This window comes from Asterias amurensis, chromosome 9, assembly GCF_032118995.1.
Source record: "Asterias amurensis chromosome 9, ASM3211899v1".
Taxonomy (NCBI): Eukaryota; Metazoa; Echinodermata; class Asteroidea; order Forcipulatida; family Asteriidae; genus Asterias; species Asterias amurensis.
The window spans coordinates 6,733,336-6,760,378 of NC_092656.1; the positions used below are offsets into that span (position 1 = coordinate 6,733,336).

A 27,043-nucleotide genomic window follows, 5' to 3' on the forward strand; every position below is an offset into this window, starting at 1 on the left:
AAAACCGGTATTCAACTTTGAATAACCGATTCATCCATTGTGACCATGTAAATATTTTGAAACGTGGTTATGTGTTTAACTCCTCGTCCGAACGTACCATTGGTCTTATTTCAACACTGTTTGTTCTTATACTGACAAAATATAAAATCCCCAAAATACTGTTTTGGACATGTCCTCATTGTGACCGAATGTTGATTTTTCTCCTATACATGCTCGTGTATGTTATTGTGATTGCAGATATAGCTGTAGAACCTATACATTATCACGAAGCATCAGCTACTTATTCGGTATTCACCAGCCATGTCGGTTTGAATTACACCCCAATATCTCTATCACATTCATCTTCACACCAATCTCTGTACAAAAAGCAATTGATTAGCATGTACATGACCACTCACTGTGTCAACACATGACACAATTATAACGTTGGGGTTTAACTTAATATTCAACACCGGGCTAGTCGTGCAAACCATGTTGAATAGAACAAACGTTATAATATACACGCAAACGGAATAACAATACTGCAACCAATAAAAGTAATGCAAGTGCTGCGCGAATTATGGGTGAAAAACTGGGGCAGACGATAGTCATGTGAAAACGCGGGAAAATGGTTTATGAATAATTGAAGGCGTTTGATTTGACCCATGTTTTCTCGCTTGTAATTGGCACGCGTTGGTGCTGCTGATTGGACATCTGCTTTTCGTAGCATGACTATGTCTTGATCTTGTGATTTTGTATCAATGTTTCGTCATTGAACATTTAAAAAATAGTCTAATTAGTTTGTATTAATGGTACATTGTGGCTAATGAATGTATATTTGTCGGTTTTAAAACATTCGAATTTCTTTTTTTTAATGTCTCTTATGCGTGCGTGCGTTTTTAGTTTCTACTTATTTAGTTTTAGTTTACTACAACATATATGTGTGTCAAATTGCAGTTTTTGTTTGGAAAATAAAAAATCCTTTTTTATAGATAGGCTAATATAAATGGAAACCATCCATTTTGTAAGTTGCTCTCAGCTGTATCATGCACCAGCTATGAAGGTTAATTAAGATTAAAACAATCTTGCGTCCATTTATAATGAAATTATAGTATGATGAAATATAATGGAGATGGATTGAAGTGGTTTACATGGATATCCTTGGAATCATCAGGCGAGTTTTGTAATAATCGATGGCCGTGTTTTGCAGCGTTTTACACCGCGGTACATCTCAGCCTGAACTCGCTCAAAACCACAGGACGAAGACATCGTAAATGCAAACGAAAATGCATTCATAATTAATGGCAAAGTCAACTCTGACTGCCCTCAATTCTAGATAACGTTCATTTCTACCATAGAAGAGTTTTAGGCCAATTTGGAGGTATCAGGAGAAAATGGAGCGCTGAAAATCCGAATTGTCAACTTAAAGCTTTTGAAAAAAAAACCAATATTTTAACTGACTCTATCATGTTAGCGTCTGTATTTGTAAGAAATTTGGTGTAATCGATACAGAATTTCAAATTGAAACAAAAATAATAGATTGTTTAAATTTCCCAGTAGTTTGTGGTGTGAAGTTAATTATCTTTCACACATCGTAAAGCACACAGTCACAAATACAAGACGAACACACCATGTTTGGTATACAATCTTATAGCTTCACAGTCAGCATGATGTCGAGTATATTTCTAGGGGGGAAAACTAGTCCCTTTCTGAAGCCACGATTTCAGCAAACATTGTTTAATTAGATTAAGTCTCACCTCTACACGAAACCAAACCCATTTCAAATACTGACCCGACATCTCAGCGTATAAGATACGTCTGCTTCTCCAAGGCCTGGATGTATAGTCTGTATACTGATACTTTCCCGCCATTTTGGTTTTAAAGGGACGTTATGCGTTTGTTAATCACTCTTAAAATTGTTGGAAATAAACAACCTTTAGTTTTGAAGCCTACAGCAGCGTTTGATATAAAGCAATTTTGAGAAATATTTCACTTCGAAGTAATATGGTTATGTTAACATGTAACAGTTTTTATTCCGCTTTATTTTATAAGTATATTTTTTTCACATTTCAAAACAAACCATATAGGTCTGAACTTGGACCAATAAATACACGAGTTATGCCGGTAGTGATTGACTGCCATGTAGCCCCCTGGTGAATCAGAATGAAATTCGGATATATGATTTTCTTGATGGCTGTGGTAAACTCTAAAACGGCAAGATCATTTTGTAATGTCAACTATTATATTTCCGTGGAAGCAAAACCCCAAATCCAGTTAAAATTTATTGAATTTGTGATTATTCCATGTATTGGTGGTTTCACGCAATCACCAATTGTAAATTTCCATGATTAATAAAAGCGAGACTTTCAATCTAAGTTTTCAATATCAAACAATGTGTGTGTCCATGCTATAGCTCCATGATCAAGTTACTCGGCAGGTTAATGGTAGACTTAAAAGTTCATTTTCTAAAAAGTTTTTCAAATGCCTTCAAACAAAACCTGATTGATCTCTGCCCTGTCACTGGTCAAATCACACATGCACTCAGACAAATGAGTGTGCCAAGGAAGGGCATCTCAAATGACATTCCTTATTCTTATTTAAAGTTTTGAGTTTTAGACTTTGAGGGTTTTTTTATGAATTTTTGACGCGACTCTTCCACCCCAGACATAGTCTCATCATTATTTGTTCAGATAGTAAGTGGATATTCTTTTATTAAAGGCACTGGACACTAGTTAAAAATTAAGTAATTGTTGGCATAAAACTTAATTGGTAACAAGAAATGGAGAGATAGATGTTCATAGTGTAAAACAACGGCTCCCTCTGAAGCAACTTAGTTTTTGAGATAGAGGTAATTTTTCACACATAATAATAATAAACTACTTCAGGCCTGAAGCTTTTCGTTATTGTGCATCTGAAAAGCACACAAAGTTGTGCAACAAGGGTGTTTTTTCCTTACCAATTGAGCCCAACTTTTCACAGGCTGTCCTTGCTCTGTGGTGTATGCATATTGTATGGATATACCAAGTGAGAATACTGGTCTTTGATAATAACCAAAGGTATCCAGTGCATTTAACTCCATGTATTTACTATCCTTATGAACCAGTGGTATGACATTTAGAATGATAACGGTGATACTATATGTAGTTATTTATCATCGGGAAAATTATATTTTTTAACTCCACGTTTTAATAGTATTGAGTCTTCCTTACTACCAGTGGTATGTCATTTAGAATGATAACGATGATACAGTGTAGTTATTTATCATCAAGAAGAAACTCCCTCGATGAAAAAAAAGCGAAGCGAGGAGGAATTTACGAGCGGAGTTCCAAGTCCCCACGGTGCCGTTGGATCGGTATAAATGCTCGGTTTCATGGTTGACTCTAAACGCCTACCACGACGTGGTCGCCTCGTTACACGACTAGTGACAGTCCACGAGAAAGGCGATGAATTACCCATAAAGGTCTCAAACAATATCCACTCATTAGGAATTTAAAGGGAGTAACGCTCCCAAGGTTGAAGAGATGCACATTTAATCCTTTAGCAAAGTGATTGGTGGCTGCTGAAGCTATGGTAGTGCTCATTGACTTCACATTGCAAATGACTCACATGCACTTTTTAATAATAACACAAAATATTGTAGCAATTCCGTATGAGTAAGATTGTAGGCCCTAAGTTAGTATTTAATTCCTTTCAAACTATCGCAAGCCTCATTGCAGTTTATACTTATTTTTAGCGTTCATGAACTCGATGAATTTACTTATTATTATTATTATAATAAGCTGATCGGAATGAGCTATACTGGATGTATACGGAGTGGGTAATACTGAATGTATATTATTAGATACAATTACACACAAAGCCATTATTCAATGTGTACTATTATCAAAGTGAGATACCCTCGCTGGTATCTGTTTAGTTGGTAACCAGTAATTACCCTCTAATCAGAATCGAATCTTCTGCATACGGTTGACTTAAATAAGCTTTCTCCCTATCCAAAAAACAACAACTTACCCACCAAGTTAATTCCCGAGGCCAGACTTTAGTCCGTAAAAACAATACTAATATGCTTCCCGCATAGTTTTAATCCGTTAGGTCGGTCCTTACTCCGCACTTCTCTCTCCGTCTTCATTTGTTTAAAGGCACTTGACATAATACTTGGTTATTGTCAAAGACCAGTATTCTCACATCCCAACATTATGCATAGCATTAGAAATCTGTGAAAATTTGGACTCAATTGGTCATCGAAGTTGCAAGAGAATAGTGCAAGAAAGAAAAAAAAAAACTTCAGTCTCACTTTGTTGCACACATTTTGTATGCTTTCTGATGCCTAACAAATATTAAAAGACTTTTTTTTTTTTTTTCTCCATCAAAACAATTTGATATTTTGAGAGCATTGTTGACCACAGATAACCAACGGATGCATAACTGGCTCAATTTCCTTCTTAAAGGCAAGGACGTGGTCGTAATGCATTGTGTAAAACGTAGGAGTTTTAATTTAACCCCAGGAAAAAAGTACAGCTATATTCCTGCCACTCTTCTCTCTTTGAAGGCTTGAGGGTGAGGTTGGTGAAATTTTAATGAAATAATCCCCCACCCCACGGGACACCTGATTAGTCAAGTGCCATGCAGCATCCCCAGTGACAACCCCACACCACCAACCTGAAACTATGAATGTGAGCCTAATGCATGTGGGCACCATGCAGCCACCCCCAGTATATACATGTATATGTATATTGCCCAAGTATATATCCATAGGTTTAAAATAGAGAGGGAATGCAAGTGACATAATATAGCCGCGCCAGCACTCGGCACATCACAAGACCTGAAATTCACGGCCGTGTGCAGGCCTGTTACTTCACCTTCACGGGGGCAACGAAGGCGATTGCCTTCATGCCCCCTGGTCATTGCCTAGTTGCCCTTGAAATGCTCCTGTAGAAATTTTCTCATAGGGTGCCCATTAACCAAGGAGAATGTGCCTTGGTGCCCTTGCCCTTTCAAAAACGAAGCACTGGCCTGCAATGTCAAATGACATTATTTCTTCCTCTCAATTTGGTGTCTATATCTAATTGCCTGGTTTTTCCCTTACACATCGGTGTAAAGGGTAAAAATCAAAATTAATGTTCTTTATCCCCAATGCAATTAAACATACTTAGATAATTGATCAATCAAATCTTAACTTTTTACAGTTACATTTTACCAAACAGTTCCCATTTTGTGTCATCTTCAGTCAACAATGTCCCATCCTTCCCGTAGGACGCTCTTCCTCAACGGTCCCCACACGCAATTCACCCCCGGTATTTTACTTCCATGAAATGCCTTTGAGGCGTTCAGTGCACGAGCAGATATCACAAAACAGTTACAGTTAAACATGTCTTTTCTTTTATCAAAAAAACATTCCCTCCTTCTAACACCACAATAGATACACCACACAATATTCCCCACGCTAAAAAACATGACCGGACGCATGTTCCATAAAGTACAATCTTGGGTACCGTATTATACATTTTCTGCAAATTGAATAAATTTAGAGCCCTATAAAGTCGCGTATTGTGTGTCTCACGTGTATTTTTTTATTGTATCTATTTATTTCCTTTTTTTTTTTTTTTCTCAGCATGAATACGTGACCAAACAGCGGGTGGATATGATTTGTAAGCGGCGCTTAATACGCTCCGATGTTAATAAAGCTCGTTGCCGAATGAACATGTCCCCAACCTCAAATCGTCCTTGCCAAATTTATCATATACAATCCCTATCTTAAAGCTTGTCTGATACTTCATGGAGGCAACGAAGGCGATTGCCCTTATGCCCCTGCTGGTCATTGCCTTGATGCCCTTGCAATGATCCAGTAGAAAATGTCTTCATAAGGTGCCCTTTACCAAGGAGAAAATGCCTTTGCGCCATTGCCCTTTCAAAAAAAAAACGAAGCACACAGGCCTGTTAATGTAGATCGATATTCAGGTTTTTATTTATCATATCTCTATCTCGAGAAGAACAAAAAAGCTTGATTGAAAAGTGACTGGTGTTATGTTTATAACCACAAAACCCTAAAGAGGTCACAAAGGGAGGATTGTAAAGCCCATACTAAGATAGTCCGGATAGCTGGCACACTTGCTACCCAGATGACAAACTGGCATTGTGCATCCCAGCAATTCGCAGTGTCTCTCTGCCGACCACTAAGTCCCCTCCAATCTATTGGATTCGTTTTGTGAATATAGCTCCTCTATTTTTACATGTAATCCTAACATTTTTAAGCCAGTCCCATGTGTGTTTTGTATGTATTGGGTAGCCAATATGCAATAGCCTGGTAGCTCAAATCTCCACCATCCAAATCGATTCGGCAAAACGGGCATGATCTCAAAACTGGCAAGCTAAACACGTACTTCATTCACTCAAGCGTAGTCACCACACAACACGCGTCTCCCCCCATCACAGACTATAGACTTAGAAAGAAGAAGACAAAAATTGATTACCAATGGCTTAAAGGACCTAGAACTGAGATCATAAAAACTCAGAAAAATGTCCAACAAGAAAAAATGAAGTCAGTGCTTCTTGTTAATTGTTAGTGTCAGATCAAGTTAAAGGTATCGTGCATGGCATTGTGGGTACTTCTTAAACTGTATCCCATGATGCAACTGCAGATGATGGATTCCAGATTCATTTACCATGGGGAACCAGACTTATATGACAGACTACTGTCCCCACTGGATACCGTAATAAACACATGTTACCTTTGAGTCAGGGCACCAATGACATATCAAGTTCAAAGTGTCTCCATCAATACATAGATTTGCATAGGTCGGCTCCTTTGTTTTTTTTTTCTTCACGCGGGGCAGTTTTTGATGTATCACATACTCTGTCTACATCAACTTGTCTATAAAAAGACCGATAGGTTAGCAAAGTTTAGACTTAATACCGTTTACTTTCCCATGTTCTTGATGTAGTGGAATAGATCGCCCGATTTGGAACCTGGGTTTTAGACGTGCGGTTTGCATCCACAGGGAACTATAGGCTCATACCGAGGGTCTGTCTCCGGGACGCCCCAGCGAGACGTTACCCGATAACCAAGGAAGGAAACACGAATCGATTTCTAATGACAGGGGGCCGCGTGCTCCGACTATTCCGTCCTCCTCCTTCTTCTTCTCTCCCTCATCAGAGTCTAAGTTCTTCTTCTTGTCGGTGTGTGTGTGCATCTCCTCCTCTCCTCGTGTTGTTTGCCTTGCTAGCAGAGCCGTGGGTTCTATAGTGTCCTGAGTACATAGTTACCGGTCGCATATCGCACTACTGTATCCGCGCTCGGGTCGCCTTACTCTCTGAACCAACACAGGGCTGTCAGCTCAAACAACACAAAATACCAAGTCCTTCAGTACGGCCTTCCCTTGGGGTAAAGGATTCCCGGTCTACATGGGGAGGGTCTGGGAGGGTCCGGGGAAAGGGTGGGAGGAGGGGAGAAATCCTCTAACTGCCTCAAAGTTCCATGTCAAGCTCTTCTTTACCCATAATCACTTATCTGACCGTATCCGGACCAGGGTCGTTCGATCCAATTCGAGTCAGTTTATGTATTGAATAACTATATTATGGGTAATGTGTTGTGTACTGCAGGTTTTGATGCACGCAGGAACTTTTTTGTTTTAGCACAAAGTGTTCAGTTACCACTGAGGTACCTTTAAACTATAACTCAGTAAAAGGTTTTGATTACCAATAACTAGAGGTACCAATAACGAGTATATCATAAAACATGCCAATAATACAGGCTTATAAACATGTTCGTTGTCACTTTTCCTGTATAGTTCAAGTATAGGTACAGTACATGTAGATATGCATGCCTGCATGCTTCCTTTTTGAAAGGGCAAGGACACCAATGCATTTTCTCCTTGGTAAAGGGCACCCTAAGAGGAAATTGTAAATTTCTACTGGAGCGTTTTGAAGGGCACCAAGGCAATGACCATGGGGCATGGATGCCATCGCCTATGTTGCCTCCCGTGAAGTATCAGGCCTGTATGCATACACGGTTGGCTGTCACTGTTCTTGAAAAGTTATAGACCTAGATGTTCGAACCTGAAACCTTGACATCTAGTCCTTCATTTCCTTTAAAGATTCCAACAAACCCGAACAGGATGAGTTGATGCTTCACATAACACACAGAGACACACCGAGAAACAAAGTCACGTTGAAGGCAAATCACACGAGTATTAGAACACTGAGGCCGTGGGATGCATCCAAAATACCAACAGACACTTGAAGATCTGTAATTTAGTTTTAGGTGTTGTTGTTTTCCCCTATATATCGACCACTGAGTTGCCTCAGTCAACGTGCTGCATTAATTCCACTATACGACGTCTATCACGGCACGTAATACGCGTGAACGTGGCATGCCATTGCTTATACAACGGCCCTACATCAAGGATACATGACAAATGCTTCCACATGAATGAGTCTGGACACCAGACAATTGTGATTAAAAATTATTGGTATTGGCTCAGCATTTATCTTAGGTTTTAAATAATTAAGTACTTTTTAACCAGGTAATGCTGGGTCAGGTAAAAATGGCTGATTATTATTCCAATAGTAGATAACGTGTGTGTTATGCGACTGATTAGTTCTTTCTCTATCCACGGGTTATTTTACTCAAAATGTTACTTTAATCTCACTTTTAAATGATGACAACTACCACACTGCAGTAATAATTACTGATGATGTGAATACTACCACAATGAATCTTACGGGTTATTATTAGCACATTGAATCTTACTTCTGTATTATGAATATATATACCACACTAAACTTAATACTGGTTATGTGAATATATCCACATTGAATCTTACTGGTTATATGAATATATCCACATTGAATCTTACTGATTATAGGAATATATCCACATTGAATCTTATTGGTTATATGAATATATCCACATTGAATCTTATTGGTTGTATGAATATATCCACACTGAATCTTACTGGTTATATGAATATATCCACATTGAATCTTATTGGTTGTATGAATATATCCACACTGAATCTTACTGGTTATATGAATATATCCACATTGAATCTTATTGGTTGTATGAATAAATCCACATTGAATCTTACTGGTTATATGAATATATCCACACTGAATCTTACTGGTTATATGAATATATCCACACTGAATCTCACTGGTTATTTGCATATAACTACCACCCCTCTTCTAGCCCCGCCCCTTCCCAAACAGTATACCAAATCAAGCAGGGGTATCATCCACCCGTGACGTCATCACATATCTGTCCCCTGTCTTTCTATATTTGTCTCATCTTCCAATTATAAACCGTCGATCTCCGTTTTAGCTCCACCTGATTTACCCTACGAAACACACAAGGACATCTACACACAGTGTAATTATTCTTCATGTTGAATTCGCCAATCATATTCCACACACAATAATCACTCTCCATGTTCAATGCAGCGGCAATGCGAGAGTGGATTTTTTCTTTGTCCGGCGGTGCACACGCGCGCTCACTACTAGGCAGCGCCCGTCGGCCGTTCGTCGTCGGCTCCTTGTCCCCCGCCTGTGTCATGTCGCTGTTGGGTCTTCATTTTCGCGCGTCAGTGGTGCGGCAAATCGACTGGCCACACCGACTGACAGCTCGTTTCATTAGCTGGCAGTGTGTGTGCTGGGATCATCGTTTAATCGCATGAAGGTCGGGATGGTTTGTGTGCGAAGCGAAGGAAGAATCCCCCCGCCTCTCAAACGAAATCAACCGCCTCGCCATCCAACTCCCAAGTCGGGGCTCTCTCGTATACCGTCATCTGATTTCCATAACTGCCGCATAATACCCCAAACCAGCCCAAGGCATTCTCTGAATCAAAAAAATCAGAAAATTAACATTGACTCGGAAACACTGCCAATATATTCAAGGTCAAGTCATAATTAAAAAATCCACCCAAAAAATTTCGTCAATTCTGACTGTTTATCCGGTATTTTATAACCTCGACTCTCGCTACCACAGAGTGCAATGTTTTTGAGACTTCTCTTTACGGAGGTCTAATATACCCTCTAATATGAGGCTACCTAAAGGTGAAAAGGCACTGCACTTATATCCAAGGATCCACTCTTCTAGCAACGTCAAGTATGATCTCAGATTTCTGTATCATTGTTAAGCATATTATTTGGAATTAAAGTATTATTCTAGACGGTTCCTATACTTTGTAACACTATCTGTCATTGATATGTGGACGGCAATTAATCAACATAATCAGATGTTGTCAAAATATGGATTGTATTTCCCACGGATTGTTTGATGTTACATTTGGATGTCGATTCAAGATGTATAAAAAAAAAATCAGTTGCGTATAGACACGTTTCAAATTAATATTGATAAAGACTCCAACCAGGGAATTATTCGGAATCGGTATAATTACATTTGGGATGTCAATTCAAGATTGCACAACAATTCAGTCGCGTAGACACAGTTTCATTTAAATCTTCATAAATATTCCGACAAGGGCATTATTCCGAATTGGTATATATATAATTATATTTGGTTGTCAATTCAAGATAAACAACAATTCAGTTGCGTAAAGACACAGTTTAAATTAAATCTTGATAAATATTCCTACGCAGGCGTTATTCCGAATTGGGTGTCTTCACTAGCAATTGACATGACATGCCCGCCCAACTGCGAATCTGTTCGTTTGCGATTTACAGATGTCATTTCTTTCGTGTGTATATAAAACACGTTTTCAAGGCATTTGCCTGCGTCGTGCTATGTCAAATCTCACCCCAAGGTGACAGAATCGGGTTTACCTCACGAATCTGGGCCACCCGAGTGCCCTCCTACCCTCAGAGGTTACACCAAGTGCTCATTTGGGCTTCTTCTATTTATTTATCCTACTGGCCCAAGGTCCTGATTTCTACCCCCAACTCAAAAAAAAATGCCAAGATTCTGAGTTGCTAAACACTGGTGGTGTATAAAATATGTGAGTCCCCTCGTGGGTTTAATACCTCAAAAACGCAGCCTGCTGGCTAGTCTCAATAAAGATTCAACCCCTGGAAGGTATCGTAGTCGACTGCCAAAACACCCCCACTATTAAATCCACAAGGCAAAAGCTGAGAGATATTATTTATTGCTTGTAGATTCCTATAGTTTTGAAGTTAATTCTAGTAAGATTTGAAAGCTTTCTCCAGAAGACGATTGGAGCATACTGATCGAAACGTCGAGTTGAAACCAACGGTTTTTTTTTCAGAACCACCCTTACTCAAAGAGATTATCATTACATGGTGTTACTGCAAACCTTACTACTTGAACATGTAATCGTATTTCCACCATACAAAGTTTCAAATCTAAGATTCTAATTTCTAATTTGTCTTTCTCTTTCTCCAATCTCTTCATCCTTCCTACACCCTCTATATCCTTCAGGACCCCAACCGAAGGGTGCAGAACTTCAACGGTGTACCCATGGTTGCCTCGAGCCCCGTCAGACACGACTCCCAGATTCAGGGGAACCAGGTTGAAGTTCAAAGTTACCAACCTCCGTGGAAGGCACTCAGTGACTTCGCTTTGCAAAGTGATATCGAACAACCCCCTTTCCAACAATTGGTAAGAATTACAAAACAAATCTTAAATCAAACACACTAAAGTAAACTTATTTAAAGTAAGAAATGCATTCAATGTTTTTTCTCTCTAAAAACAAAAACCCAAACATAAACATGGACAGGAAAGATATTTCAATGTTTAACCCCACTACTGGAGGTCTGCAGATTAGTGACACTGTGGATTAAAAGAGTTGAATTAATATATCGGCAGAAATAGAATTACAATTAATTATCAGCCAATGTTAAAAAGTGATGCCTAATAAAGCCCTTGAAATCTCGGCATCTGATAGCTTATCATGGGAACAAATTAAGTCGAATCCATCATATTTGTTGCTAAAATATGCTACTATTTGAGAGAGAGATTCTTTCCAAAGTTGAACTTTGACTTAGTAAGACTGTTTAAAGTTCGGTGAAGTTAACTTTACTCTCAAATTGTATAGCAGGCACCGCCAGTCACCACGGAGTTCGAAAAGGCAAAGTTTTTGGTATCACCTCACCTCACCGTGGTTAGATTATTTGGCCTTCAGATGGCTGATAAAAAACACACGTAGGAGAATAATAAATGATCACAGACAGTCCTTCAGATTTTGAAGGGGATTAAAACTGCTTGACGAAACTCTCTCAAATGATAGATTACTCTTGTTTTCGTCCAGGGGTGGTGTCAGACCTGCCGGGGTGAATCCAAAAAACAAGAGTGCGGGATGAACAATTCTCCCAATCGTTGATACCACCTTTTTATACTACATAACAAATTGATGTCCCTGAAGTTGTCATTTTGGTTTTGGACCATACGGCTCTTTCATGGGGGATTAACTTCACTTTTTTTAAAACAGCTTCTTACATTTAGGGTGATTTTGTCCATGCATTACTCGATACCCGGTAGCTGTTGTCAAGAGTAAAAACAGGGGAGTCGTTATCGTTTGCTTTGATGTAATGGTCCTGGTATTATCTTGTTGATTTTGGAATCTTTCCTCTGCAACTACTTTCTAAAAGAGTCATGAAAAAGTCGTTGTGTTGTCAAAAGCATCTTCCTCCCTCTTCAAGGGGTGTTATAATGCGTGACTGAAGAACGGTCTGAAGAAAAGCTGTAATTTACCTGCCTGGCTTGGCATCAAGATGTATGTATCGGATGTCTTAAGAAAAGAATACATCGGGATACTTTGTCAGTACTAAGAAAGTATAGAACAATCACTGGCGAGGATACAATCGCATCAGTCCGGGTTCTATCTGAGCCCACCACTACCTCCCGAGAGAGACACTATTGTTAGCGGGACACGAGGGACTGCGCTACGGGGCGCTCAGACGCTTTGTCCCCGGTCAATTCTTTCGACGGTGAACACTAGCTCTCAAGACGTTGTTGTGTAACAAAATCACCCGGCTATAACTTGGGTGCAAGTGGACTGTGTGTATAGATTCTTGCGGCTTGTTGTGTTATACACCAGCACCAGTTGTTGAACTTTGAAGACTGGAAAATAAACCCCTTATGTTGGGTTTATACAGTATTGCCTTTCGTACATGTACATGTACATGTACATGTGTATACATACCAAATAGTGCATTGTACCCGAAGATTTTTTATTATTTTGCCTCAGGTTTAATTGACTTCGATGAAGTCCGCCCAAGTGATTAGAAACATGAGCGGACACATCGCTGATTAATTTGAAACAAAATATAGCAATTGTTTTGTCAAGAAAATACAGCTAATTTATTTTAGTTGAAAACATAGGTCGTTATCATCACATGTTTTGTTCATTAAAATCATACCAGTCTCGAGTGGTTTGTTATGTATAACCATTTCACATAGGCCTTATGCAGGTTATTTACCATCACCAAAGTCTTTAAAGACTGTACAAGTGAAAATGGTTCGAGAAATGGCTTGACACTGCTGACTAAGAGCGATGGGTCTCCCTTGTTTAAAACAGATAATTCATACAGCCTTTCTCAGGTTTGTATGCTTCGTTTTTGCAAAAGGGCAATGGCTGCAATGCACTTTCTGCTCGGTACAGAGCTCTCTTTGAGGAAATTGTACAAATTCTACTGAAGCATTTCAAGGGCACCAAGGCAATGCCCAGTGGGCATGGAGGCATGTGCCTTCGTTGCCTCCGTGTAATACCACCAGGCCAGGGTCGATTTCACAAAGATATCTCGAACTTAGGACTAATTCCTATGAGTCTTTAGAAGTTATTAAAAACTTAAAAGACAGTGTACACTATTGGTAATTGTCAAAGATCAGTCTTTTTACTTGGTGTATCTCAACATATGCATAAAATAACAAACCTGTGAAAATTTGAGTTTGATCGGTGGTCGGAGTGGCAAGATAACTATAAAAGAAAAAAACGCCCTTCTCACACGAAGTTGTGTGCGTTTAGATGTTGATTTCGAGACCTCAAGTTCTAAACTTGAGGTCTCCGAAATCAAATTCGTGGATAATTACTCCTTTCTCCAAAACTAGGTCACTTCAGAGGGAGCCGTTTCTCACAATGTTTTATACATTCATTCTCTCCCCATTACTCGTTACAAAGTCCTAAGTTAGGACGGGTCCTAAGTCGAGATAAGACTTGTTTTAACTCGTTGTGAAATCCACCCCTGCTCACATGTAAAAAGTGCGATGTTTGTGATCACTCAATTTCAATTCAATTCACATTTATTTCCTCTCACACATTCTAGTGATCTAGTTCAAAACTAAGAATTATTGCGCCACTTCGCTTGACCTAAATACGCCACAACAGAAACAGATGGTATTGTTGGATCTTAATCAAAATATTTGCATTGTATTTTAATCTGCATGATTTTTTTTTAAAGTCGTGCATTAAATAAGTCAGTCTCATCTCAGAAGAGAGTCTGCCTTTTTTGTTTGTTTATCTTGTTCGAGTTATCGGCTTATCATCTTGACCTTAATCAGCACAAAATGTGAATCTGACAGGCTGCAGCGTCTTAATCCATCTCCCCCTGCCTCCCTCTCTAGTCGCCCGGCTAATTTCTTGCAAACAAGGGCCCGTAGATTGAACACCAAGGAGGAGACGACAGGGTAAATTAAAAAAAGGCAGACCACGCTCGACTCGGCTGCCTGGATCAGGGAGTCTCTGACCCAGTCAGGGCACGGGTTTGTCCCCTCTCTTCCATCAGCTCGTCTCGGTGTTCATTACCAACTAATTTGCACCCTAACAGCTTGGCGCCTTGTTGTGCGGCAAGTTCATTTTGTCATCGGGGGGAAGGGGGGGGGGCTGGTGTCTCCGCTCCGACAGTTCGTGTTTATACCCCCTTCAGCTTTTCAAGTCGGCTTAAAATCTTTTGCCGTGATCCAAATCTGTGTCGCCCCGTCCCAGTATATATAAAGGTTGAGCCATCCCCCAATGGCTGTCCCACAACCAGCCAAGCAGCCGGAACACAACCTCCGTGTAAATGATTTGCCTTCAACACCCGCTACAGGAAACAAAACATAAGTCGTATTTGCACATTTCCCTTTTCTCTCACTCTCTAAATGCATTGGCGCCCTTTTTTTTCTCGATGCATTTTTCGACGTCAGTAATAAAAACAGTGTTTTGACGACGAGTCGATGGTACAGAATTCAGTTTTACACCCTATACGCGTGTATACATTGAAGAGAAGAAGACCCCCCCCCCCCCCCGATGCTGTATTTCGATGACACATGCTCCAATCCACGCTGAACGGCGCTGTCACATTCGGACTCGCTAATTACTACTCAAATCAACATAGCCAAAAGGGGAACGCTGCCTACTGATGTTATTCATCCGGCATTAGCTCCTGCCCGGAACCTTAAAGAGCATCCTTTTGGCTTCAATTTGGTTTTTGCCTGTATTTGGTTCCCGGTGTTCGAGCCCTCGCTTAGCGGGAATGATGAGAGAACGTTGGCCGGGTCTTTTGCTCCTCTAAGCCCGCAGGACATCAACTCTGCTCCCGCTCATCTCTCTGGTACTTTTTCAATTCTCATTATTAGCCTTTTTTCTACTTGCCCATCGTTCCGATACCTTACAAAGCAATATTCAAAATGGGTAACCCGATAATGGCCGACCTGACGGAAATTACTGTGTCCAATGTCGAAAATTAACCGCTGAAAAACAACCTGTTTCACTGATTTTTTTCAGATTTTTTGTTCTTTGTGTGGTTGAGCTTTTTTTTCTTACTCTATCTTTTTAAGAGTGTGGGAAATTGCTCTTGGTGGGAAATAACACGGATGTATACAGCCTCCTCCCTCCGGGGAAGAAGGTTGTCAAATAATATGCGCATAGTTAATAGCAGGGCGCTGTTTCAGTGTACTGTTACCAAATGAAGCAATCATGCAAGTAAGCTGTCATTTTGGTACAATCATATCACTATTTGAATAGTAGTTTTGAATCAGTCCAATTGATATATGTTTGGGAGTTGAAACCAATGAATCTAAACCACCCAACTCATTTAGAGATTATCATTGTGTTACCACAAACCTTTACTCTACCGTATTTTCACCATGCAAAGTTTTCAAAACCTACTTACTTGTCTCATTATCTGCCCCAAATATCATTCAATAGTTTCTTCGTCTACCTCTCATCAAAACCACGCGACCCAAATTGGACAACGACTTCATTGAGATTGGAAAAGACTTGTTCCATTTTCCAACCACTACTCGAAGCCAATTCAAAGTATGTGTGATATCATATTCAATACATGTCTGTTCTCTGTCGTGTACAAATTCCCACTACACTCGTCTGTGCAGTATCATATATCACATTCTCATTGTAAGCCTTGTCGTGTTCCCAACCAACCAGGCTATGTTCTTATTATAATAGCCTACAAGCTAATTCAAATGTTCGTCTGGGATGGTGGGCCATGCCACATCGACATCACGTTGCAGGACAGTCCAACTCGTCTCTCCATACACTGATTGTGCGTGGATTTACAATGCGTCATTCATATATCGAATTTCCTGATGAAATTGAAATGATACGAAATCAACTTGAGATTGCTTTAGCTTTTCCCGCCAAAAATTCATGGTTAAGTGTCATCGATACGTTTGGATCTCGCGATATTTCAGCAACACGTTATGGTATTTTGAGCACAGTGGTATGTTTCATAAATTTCAGGCCACTTTGGTTTTTTACAGAACGTGCACATTTTGAATTTTCACCACACCGCGCACATACTCTTGAAAACCACCGATTGAGATAGTCGGTGATTGCCAATCATTCCATGTATTTTTTGTTGTGATTGATTTGTCTTTAATTGTTATTTTAATACAATGTTGTTGTTGTTTTTTTTGTTGTTGTTTTTTTTTTGGGGGGGGGGTTTCCATTTGTCATTGGGGGGTTAATTTATTTTAAAACAATTATGATTAGTATTATTCTTTAAATGTTATTGTATTTTATTTGTTCTCTGTGTTTCCAATAATTTTGCAAGTAACTACTACGAGACTTTCAGCATTTCATCGTTATGGTGAAATAACAACTATTACTTATTTATGTGTCAAGATTATCACATTCTTAAAAAAAAGTATAAAAACATCTCTCAAGCCTTGCGTCTCGAATCAATGTGATATACATGAACGCTGTTATGAACACATAAACATGTCTCCTCCCACATTATACACAGACTTATTTACCATGTCTTCAACTCACAACAAGCCACCTCCATCCTGCAACCCCGGCTTCCTAAAATGCCGAGACCGTCCCCGCGGTCCCATAAAGTGGTTCCGCTATTGCAGGAGCGGACGTGTTCCGATCTGAGCCCAACTCCCCTGCCGAAGACTCTCTACCGTTGCACTCGCTCGACCCCGCGGGGCTACATCACTATAACGTGCATCAAGTAGGAAATGGTGGATACGAGGATTACAACTTCATAATGTTGTTCAGGACATTGCCCCGAAGCCCTGATACATACTGTACTTTGACCTGTATACATGTAACTATAAGTCTATGCAACTTGCAGAGTATACTTTACTTAGTAAATTTGTTTGGTTAAAAAAAAGGAAAGATTTCCATGAACTGATCATAATTAGGTGATCTTTGCGGTACCAAATATCTTATGAGAGTATTCTGAAAAGAACCAGTGGTTGACAACTCAACGTTTCGATCAGTATGCACCGATCGTCTTCAGGATAAATTCAGGAGATCAATTGACACTTCACTTGGATAAAAGATGTAACCGGTCATTTGGATTCGAACCTGGTCCACAGAGGTGAAAGGCAGGGAAAGAAACCACCGAGTCAACCGGATCCCAGAGACTGTTAGGTTGTGTAGTTCTAAACTGTTCGTATGTTATGGTTGTAGTTTGTCATACACAAAACTGTGGTCATCATTGTTAGGTTGTAGTTCACCACTGTGTGCATTATAGTAGGTTGTTGTACTAAGTGCAGGCAAGACTGACGAGTACTGCTGGGGGTCGCTGTACGAAGTTGATTTTAGGAGATGATCTATGTACCAAGTTGAAACCACAGTCCGTCCCGTGTAATAGGAGCATCTAGGAGATGGTTAGCAGCTCTTGCGTCCCCCATCGTTTCTGTCCACGTTTACACGACCATGACGGCACTGCGAACCACGTCTGTTTTGTTACCGACACGTACAGAGCTTGATCTGCCGGAAACTTAGGCGAAGAACTACCCCCCAAAAAAGATGAGAGAATAGCCAGGCCCCGCCCCTCGTATCAGACCGTCTGTATACGCGGCCCGGCCCGGCCAGGGCCAAGGGCTCTCTCTCACTCGCTTCACTGTCTGAAATCGTCGTGTAACACGCATCATTACCAAAGTAGATCTTGTTACAAGAGCTGGAGAGGTGGGTTTTGTTACCGGGTCCAGCTTGCCTTGGATTTCATCGATTCCCTCAACTTGTTTTAAGGGAATAAAATAACGCAAAGTGAATCTCTCTTGGTGTGATTTACGATGACTCTATTTCGTATATACACGCTATATTCAACTGTGGATCATTTTTAAAGAGAAGTTACAACACAGGTACACAAAGCATGGTGGAAGTAAATTAAATGGCCCCATCTTTAGGAACAGTAACTTACAGAAAAATTTTGCATTTAGCTTCGCATCAATTTTTTAGTCTTCTTTCACTCGACGTCCAGAAAATTTCAATGCCTTTCTTTTCAAATCGACTAAATTACAAAACTAAAATTCTTTGAGGGTCGAACTTGGATGGAACATGTTGACAAACTACTTCTAAGATTGTTTTCACTCCAATCTTACCAACTGATTATTAACTGTTTGCCCATCTTTCTCCTTAAGACACATGGATACAGCAATAGAAGCAATGGCTGTTGTGTGTATTTAGTCATCTCGTTGTTTCACAGAGGTAGAGCTACAGTCAGAGATTATTGTAGTCTTTCAAAGACAGGTTTTTTTTCATACTTTGTCAAACAAGAGTCTCAACTTTAATTCCCCAAGCAAATATATTTACTCCGAGCTGTGATAAGGGAGTATTTGTTGTAGTCTGAAATTAAAAGTGTGCAGCTCAAAATAAAAATGTGAATTTGCCTCAATGCAATGTCGGCCTGACGTCCATTGTCAATCATGTCGATAATCGAATTACAGGCATCTTCAGTGATGGTGTGGGAGAGATGGCTAGATATATATTACAGTCCCTCTCTAAACAAACAATGTATGATAAATACAAACTTCTTGTTATACCATTGTGCGCCCGTGAAGGGGCATACACTGCACTCATTGGAATCACGTACACACACGAACACTGGCTTCGATTTCAGCGTGTTTTCATCAACTCTAGTCGCCGTACGCCGACGGTATCATTTGCCGACTTTGTTCGGCCGCTGACTCCAGATAGAGCCTATCTCTCGTTGAATAAAAAAAAACTAATAAGATTATAAATTCACCACACTAGATACAACTGTTTACTCCTTTTTACAACGCCGCTGGGGCTTTCCCAGATATTTACAACAGGGATTCACACAAATATGAATAACTTAATCATCTATACACAATCCATTTACAGAATTTAAGGTGACTTTTTTTTAAAGAAATGCTTGCTATTGTAGGGAGCTTTTGTATAACAAGCGATGGGTGCAGAGTGTTTTGTATAAATTGATGAGGTTTGCGGGGATTGAACTGGTAATTTATACATCTCAACCAAGAATCTCAAAGTCACTGAAATTATCTCCCTATACAAAGATGGATATAAATTGAGATATTAAGTGGTCAGATATACAGCTAAAGAAACGTCAAGAATCTGGCGGTACATTATCTAGGGATGAGACATTTAAAACTTTCATCTGAGTTCAGATATTTCGAGTCGGCCTGATGAAGAAAATCAGCTGTAAATATGTCCCACATAAATAAACTCTGCTCTTTGATATACTTAGTGATGAGGACACTGTTCCCAAAAGCTCTTTGTTATACTCATTTTGTTGTGTTTCTCTAGGTTTGCCTTATTGTTATACTAATTTTTATCTGTATTGTCCTCTTTGTTTTAGGTTAATTTCTCGGAGCAGAACCTCGGGCAGTCTAAAGACATGAGAGACGACAACTCGGCCATCATGAGCTTACCACCAACGCCCGACTCGTCAGACCGTATGCACTCTGGTTCCAACGGCCACATGGACAGGATGGACTCGCTCAGTGTCAGTGATTGACAGTGATTGACGTGGATTGTCGGACTTTTCATCCCTGTACTATAAAAACAAAATATTGTAAACTGAAAAGTCGTCTCACTGTGTGAATACGAAGTACTGAAACTTTATGTGGAACTCTTATTTATGTTGATAACTTTGCAATGTGGAGTGGGGAAATGTTGTGTGGACTCAATCGTCGGTGGATGGATCGGACTACTTCAAACCCCTGGGTGAATCGTGTCCAAAATGGTCGGACTCCAAGATAAAACTCCCGGCTTGGACTGGCCGTGAGTGTCCAGCCAGAACTTGTTTACCGGTTCAGTTGTATTGGGTATGAATTAACGAACGGTACAACACTCCGGTAAAGCATAACCATAGGTCAATCACAAGATACAAACATGAGCAACAAGCTACTCAAGATTTTCAACGGTCCACCCTCTGGATGACGTGTGTCGTCATCAAAGCAGCTGCGCAGATGTTCATTTTCACGCCAAGTGCCATGTTAGGCATCATCAGGTCATCTGCATAATCATTACGTCATCGATAGTCATGACATAATGTACATGAGCTCAAATCATCATTCGTGTCTCACGAGTGCATCTGGTATCCTTGACATTGACTGATGGCTGCAGTGCAAACTTTATAAGGAACCAGACTATTCTATAGTACTGTTTTGCCTTTCTATGGACGAAAAACAAAATGGCTGACTATTATTTTGACAAATTTTCCGAATGGGTTTCTAGATCAAGAAACATGTGAAATGTAATTCTTAGTGAGGGTCACTTGATTTCACTACGCAATATGTCATACGATCATATTGTGCAATCTGGTTGATTTGCCAATATACTCCAGTGTATTGGGTTTTTTCGTAGGACGTTGCATTGGAAATGCTTTACAAAGAATGTTCAACCACTGTTCTGTTTTCTGGAAGATTTTTACGTCTGTATAAGATCGCAGTTTGGACAATGAACTTTCCAATTCCGAAAAAGATGTAATGAATTTACAGTCAATTAATGTCATCCATTTGGTATATATTTATTTAAATAAATTAAAGGGACGTTGTCGCAATTAATTAATTAATTAATTCCTTTTGGAATTCCTACTAAGATAATATGGGTCAATTGTTTGACCGACTGTACAGAAATTTAAAAAATCAAACATATTTTCAAAAATCTCTTGATATTTTGTCATTGATATAAGATATATAATTTCACGTAGATCTTTCATCCACTATACATTGTTTTATTGGTGTATATGTTGTGATCATTTTTAGACATTAAGTTCATCGACAACCTTTTTGTGCTTAGGTTTGTTAATACTCGACCAATTCAACCTGTTACATGTAGCAAAACACATCACTCAAACGAACTTTAAAGGCACTTGACACGTTTGGTAATTGGCAAAGACCAGTCTTCTCACTTGCTGTATCCCAACATATCCATACAATAACAAACCTGTGGACATTTTGGCTCAATTGGTTAGCAAAGAGTTGCGAGAGAATACTGAAATAAATAACACCCTTGTTGCACAGATTGGTGTGCTTTCGGATACTTATACAAAAGGCTTCAGCTGATCAGAAGTCTTTTATTAATTTAGTGAGAATAACCTCTTTCTCAAAAGTATGTTACTTCAGAGGGAGCCGTTTCTCAAAATGTTTAAAACTATCACCAGCTCTCCAATGCTCATAACCAAGTAATTTGTATGCTAACAATTGTTTTAAGGAATTACCAGAAGTGTCCAGTACCTTTAAAGTTACCCGTTACCGTTTATACTTTAGGCCCTTTAACTCTAACAAAACAAACCTGTTTTTTTCTTCCGTGGCGTTATAAGCAAACTTCATTCCTTCGTATTTCCAATAAAAAAGGCCTTTTCAAAATAATGATAGGGAGATTTTATGGTGCACAAAAATACATTTTTGTTTTAATTTATTTTCTTGCCAGTTTATGCATAATAATGTGTTATATATTTTTTATGTTTCAATATGTATACAGTGGCCATGCTAACAGTGTACAATTACTGCTACTTAAATTGAATATAAACTGTACCTCAAATTATTTATAAAACTTGTTAATTTGTTTTGGGGACCAATGGAAATATCAATTTCATATGCTATTTAAACTTCTAAAAATCTTTGTTTGAGTTACGTAAAATTGTTACTGAAAGTGGTTCAAAAACATCGATTCCAAAATGATTGGAAAGCGACAAGTTTCTAGGGATGGAACTGAAGTTGGAAAAGAATTGAGTTGGTATTTTGCATTTTAATTTGATTGGTCTCCCCTAAGATGATGTGATTTTCCTGCAAGACAGTACTACATGATACTAAACTGGGGCAACCAAGGCGATTGCCTCCATGCCCCCTGGTCATTGCCTTTGTGCCCTTAAAATTATCCAGTAGAAACTTACAATTTCCTCTCCTTCGAGTCTTGGTTTGGTGACATCAATTTGAATGGAACAAAAATCTCAGTTTGAGTTCTATGCCGGATTGGTGACTCCTTCCACCATATCCAATAATATAGTTTTGATATTGAACACTAGATGCGATAACAGTTATTGTAATGATTTTCTTGCAAGACAGTACTAAACTAGGAGTACCAGACTATAAGTTACTTCTAGCCTCGGTTTGATGGCTTTAGTCTGAACTGAAACAAAAACCTCAGTTTGAATTCTCTTTCCACCCTTTCCTGTAGACCTGTTATTGAACAGTGAACACTAGACATATGCGAGGGGTTTGGGGGAAAGCTGTGCGTCTCCGTGACGATACAAGCAGATTCCGAATTGCCGGGTCCTTCCTTCCTAATCAACCCGACCCACATCGATCCAGACCCCGCATACAAACTCTCCCTTAATTCCTTATTCCTCGGACATTTTTTTTTTTTTTTTTCATTCTTTCTTTTCTTCTGAGTTTTTTTTTTTTATTTGAGAGAGAAAAAAATCCACACACAAAAAGAAACAGTGAAGAGTTTTGGAACGTGTAGTTACTATGACCACTGGGGTATCATTTTGAGGGTTGACACCGCGGTGACTGCGCGAAGACAGAGTGCAGTCTACGGGAGATGTAGATTGGATTGCCCCCAGTACACGAGGGTCAGTGAACCGTGTCAACTGGGAGATCTTTAGTATTTTTGCAGGGGTAGCCATTTTGTTTCCTTGGGTTTCAATCGATGCTGGGTCCAAATTGAGGTTCGAAGGGGGTAGGTTGTTTCATAAATATTGGTTATCAAGCTTTGCATGTCGAGAACGTGATGCACACAATGGCTACACAATATATGGGTCATTACTGTGACGAGAATATATCATTCTTCAACACATGTTTCAATTCTCTTCAATTCATTATTGACTTTGTGGGTTGAACAAAGAATTGACTAGAGCGCGATTCGAACCAACGACCTCCGGAGTAACGTGCCGGCGCTCTACCAACTGAGCTATCTAGCCCTATGTTGGCGGTGTCCCTAGTTTGTCAATTTCCATTGTTCAATATCAATTCATAATTGATTAGCTATTCAAGAAACCTGATTAGCTCACAACAAGAAAAGCTTTCCCTTTTTAAAAGATGACACTGGGGTCACGGGTTTAAAGGTCATTTAAAGTGCATTATGTGTATTGGGTAAAATTCTCAATCGCCACAAACTTAAAGTGGTATACCCCCCCCAAAAAAACCCCGCCCCTTACTTAGTAACCAAAAAAACCCAAGGGTACAAAACAACGTACATGTACATGCTACAGATAAGTTCATACCGGAAATCGGTATCATATATCTGTCTCAAAAATTAGCATTGCGATTATAATCGCTCGACCCTACTTGTCAAACTGAACCTGGTTTGACACATCGGTTGTACCATTAACATATACATGTATTAAAACCTGATTGTGCTCTAATCTCTTCATCTGAACTCAGTTTACGTTTAATTCCAACTTCTTAAACCGTTTAACACTCGGGTTGAAAAAGTTAAGTCTGATTTTTTAGTTTCGACAACCAGAACTGCAATATCGGTTATAAACAATATCCTAGTAGTTAATGTAATGTTTGTGTCAAAATATTTGCATTAAATAATTGTTATTCCTTATCAATTAGTGTGGATACTATTTTTGATTGTTATTATCTTTGTCGTACTCGTGTATTATTATTCGTATCAGAAATAAATCTTCAGCAAAACAGTGTACATGTAAAATAAAATAAAAAATAGTACATTACGTTTTGGCTATAATTATTTTTCTCGCGGTGGAAATAACAAAAATGTGGATACAGAAAAATTGTATCATGCACTCGTTATTACAATTTGATCTAAACTTATTTATTTGTTGTTGGTGTCTCTGCTATTTTGCTTGTATATTTCAGGAGAGATGTGATATTTTATGGTCACGATTTTGGCAAATAAAGATATCACCGGTGACTTAAAAAACCGTTATAAGGTGTATTGACAAGACTACATTCTTTGCATCTGTTTGTCTATAGTGTGTTAAAAGCCCCTTTCACAAGTCAGGAGAATAATTTTAGCAAAGGTCCCTTGCTAAAATGTAGCAAGGTTGTACACTTTTACAAGTGCACCTCGTGTGAATAGAAATGGTTTTTGTGTCCAACATTTTGACTCTGTAAATATTAATTTAATGGCATAGAAAAGAAACATAGCAGCTATAGATAGCGGCATTTTGATAAACCTTTCACTTCGAAGTACTGCGGTAAAATACAAAAAAAAAGACATCACCTTTTCTACCGCGAAAAGTTACGAGGCAAGTTGGGAATTGGAACCAAGGCATGACCCTTGACAAAGTTTTTTCCGCCATAATGCGGCTTCTGATGGCGTTAGGTCTGCCATGATATGCTTGCCTTGCCGCAACCCAGCAAGATGCATAGGCGGTGGGTATACATGTGTATATCCATGCATAATCCACGCGGGCTCGATTTAAGGGTTGTTTGGATCTTCGTTTAGGGTATTGAATGGTATCATTACAAAGTGATAATTTATGGCCCAAGACGGCCTGGCAGGGGGGCTTGGTGTTGTATTTAGATCGGTTCCCTTGGTCAATCAAAGGGTATTGTTCACGAACCTCCTCCCCCCAAATCACGCCCTCAAAATAAGAAGCCAGGCAAGCTGGGTTTATAAGCTGTGATCGTCAACACTTAACTTTTCTTGGGACGCGGTCAAGAGCCGCCGAGTTACACACACACACACACAGAGAGACGGGGGTGAGGGGGCTTGCAAACTTAAATAGATGATGCTTTTAGAAGCGGCAAGGGGGCAGAACTAAACGGCTTTTTCAGCACCGTTTAACATATCGGCAATCAATACCGGGCCTATCGGTAGCTTTGAATGGGTTCTGAAACGTTTGTCACATTGGTTAATACTGGATAATCCCTCCCCTTCACTGTAGGGCAGTTATTCACGCTGGAATCGTTGCTTCGGGGTCTGTCAGGGATTCTATGGCATTGAGGGGGAGCTCCGGTTATACCGGACGAGCCCAAAGCTTTCTCTTGAAGTAAAAAAAAAAAGTTGGAACACCCCGTACTCACACCCCTAAAAAAAGATCTTCTGCACTATTTTGTGAATAGACCACCGCAAGCAATGACGCACTTAAGAAACATTTCTTTTTACGGAAACACAATCGTGACAAAGGCTGAGTTTAAACGCCAGTGGCGGTTTCCCTCCCACCATTCCACTATTTTTTTTCTGGTGTAGACCGACTTCACCAATAGATAACAACACCAAAGAAGTATCGGCTAGCCATATAAAAAAAAACTATGCTAACAAACACTGTTTAAAACTCGCTACCCAAGCTTTGACTTGGGATCTGTATAAAAGTTTGCGTGTGTAGTGTGCACTGTTTGTCTAAAGCCAACTCCGGACTATAGCTGGGGACAGTGAAGAGATTTACAAGACAGGAGGGGGTGGGGGGGGGGGGCTGACTGGGTTGAGGCCAGGGTAGTACAGATGGGTGGTGTGAGGGGTGGTTGTGGTGGATTAAGGGGTGCCTAATGAGATCGATATGGTGATGCTGGGTATAGTCAAGTCAACAATGGGTGCTAATTGGGCGAAGGATATTTATTGACCTAACAAAATGGCCGCTCCTCCCCTGGACGTGGAAATTAAATAAACCTTGGTCCATAACGATTGGGGTTGGACGATGAAAGACTTGGCGGTGGCAAGGAGGACTGTGCTCTTTATTGTTAGACCGGGTCAGAAATAATGGGCTTTTTCTTTGGTGTTTTTTTTTCTTTAGTGCAGGTTGTCTGTTTGCTGGTGTCACTGGAACTTCTTCGAAATAAAATGGACACTGTACATCTAGAGGGAAGACTTTGCAAATACATCGTAACATAAACCACTACGAATTTTTTATGAATTTAATGTAGAGAGATGTTAACATAATACAGAAAAGTCAATATACATGACGCTAGTTCTCGAATCGGGGCCCAATTTCAGAGGTGCACAAGAAGAAAACATATTGCTTAACAATTTTCTGCTAAAATCAACCCCGAATCGATTTCCTGCTGAGCAGAAACGAGCAGGATACCCAAGTCACAAGTTGCCCATGTGATATTGTATAGTTTGGCTGTTACATATTCTGGTAAACATAGTCTAAATGTGCTTAGCTACATTTTTTTGCTTTAAAGCAGCTCTATCAAATTGACCCCCATGGTTTAAAAACATTGGTTTGAACATAATATTGAAGAAAAAAAACATGGGTTGGAAACAAAAAAACATGGATTAAAAAGAATGTTTTGTTTTTTTACATTATCAGAGTCACGAATGTAGCAGTAGGTCCTAGCTATTTTGTTGACAAGAAGTACCCGTGTGTAGATATAAAAGACTCAAAACTCTGCAATCCATGGTAGAAAAACATTGTTGAACGAGAGGGGGTTCTGAGAGGGTATAGCATAAAGTCAAATAAAGTGAAGTGGCCACTTGGGCCCGTGTTATACAAATAGGATGAACGGTGAGAG

General features: G+C 39.6%; 1 protein-coding gene across 1 annotated transcript in view; it reads left to right on the forward strand.

Annotated features, from left to right (window-relative positions):
- LOC139942207 (insulin gene enhancer protein isl-1-like) overlaps positions 1 to 24,478 on the forward strand; it is a 39,420-nt gene extending 14,942 nt beyond the window's left edge. Inside the window, exons 4-5 of the mRNA XM_071938983.1 lie at positions 11,372 to 11,551; positions 19,969 to 24,478. Coding sequence (XP_071795084.1) covers positions 11,372 to 11,551; positions 19,969 to 20,127 — 339 coding nt within the window. The 3' untranslated portion in view covers positions 20,128 to 24,478. The remainder of the gene's footprint in view (positions 1 to 11,371; positions 11,552 to 19,968) is intronic.
- Positions 24,479 to 27,043: the final 2,565 nt, after the last annotated feature.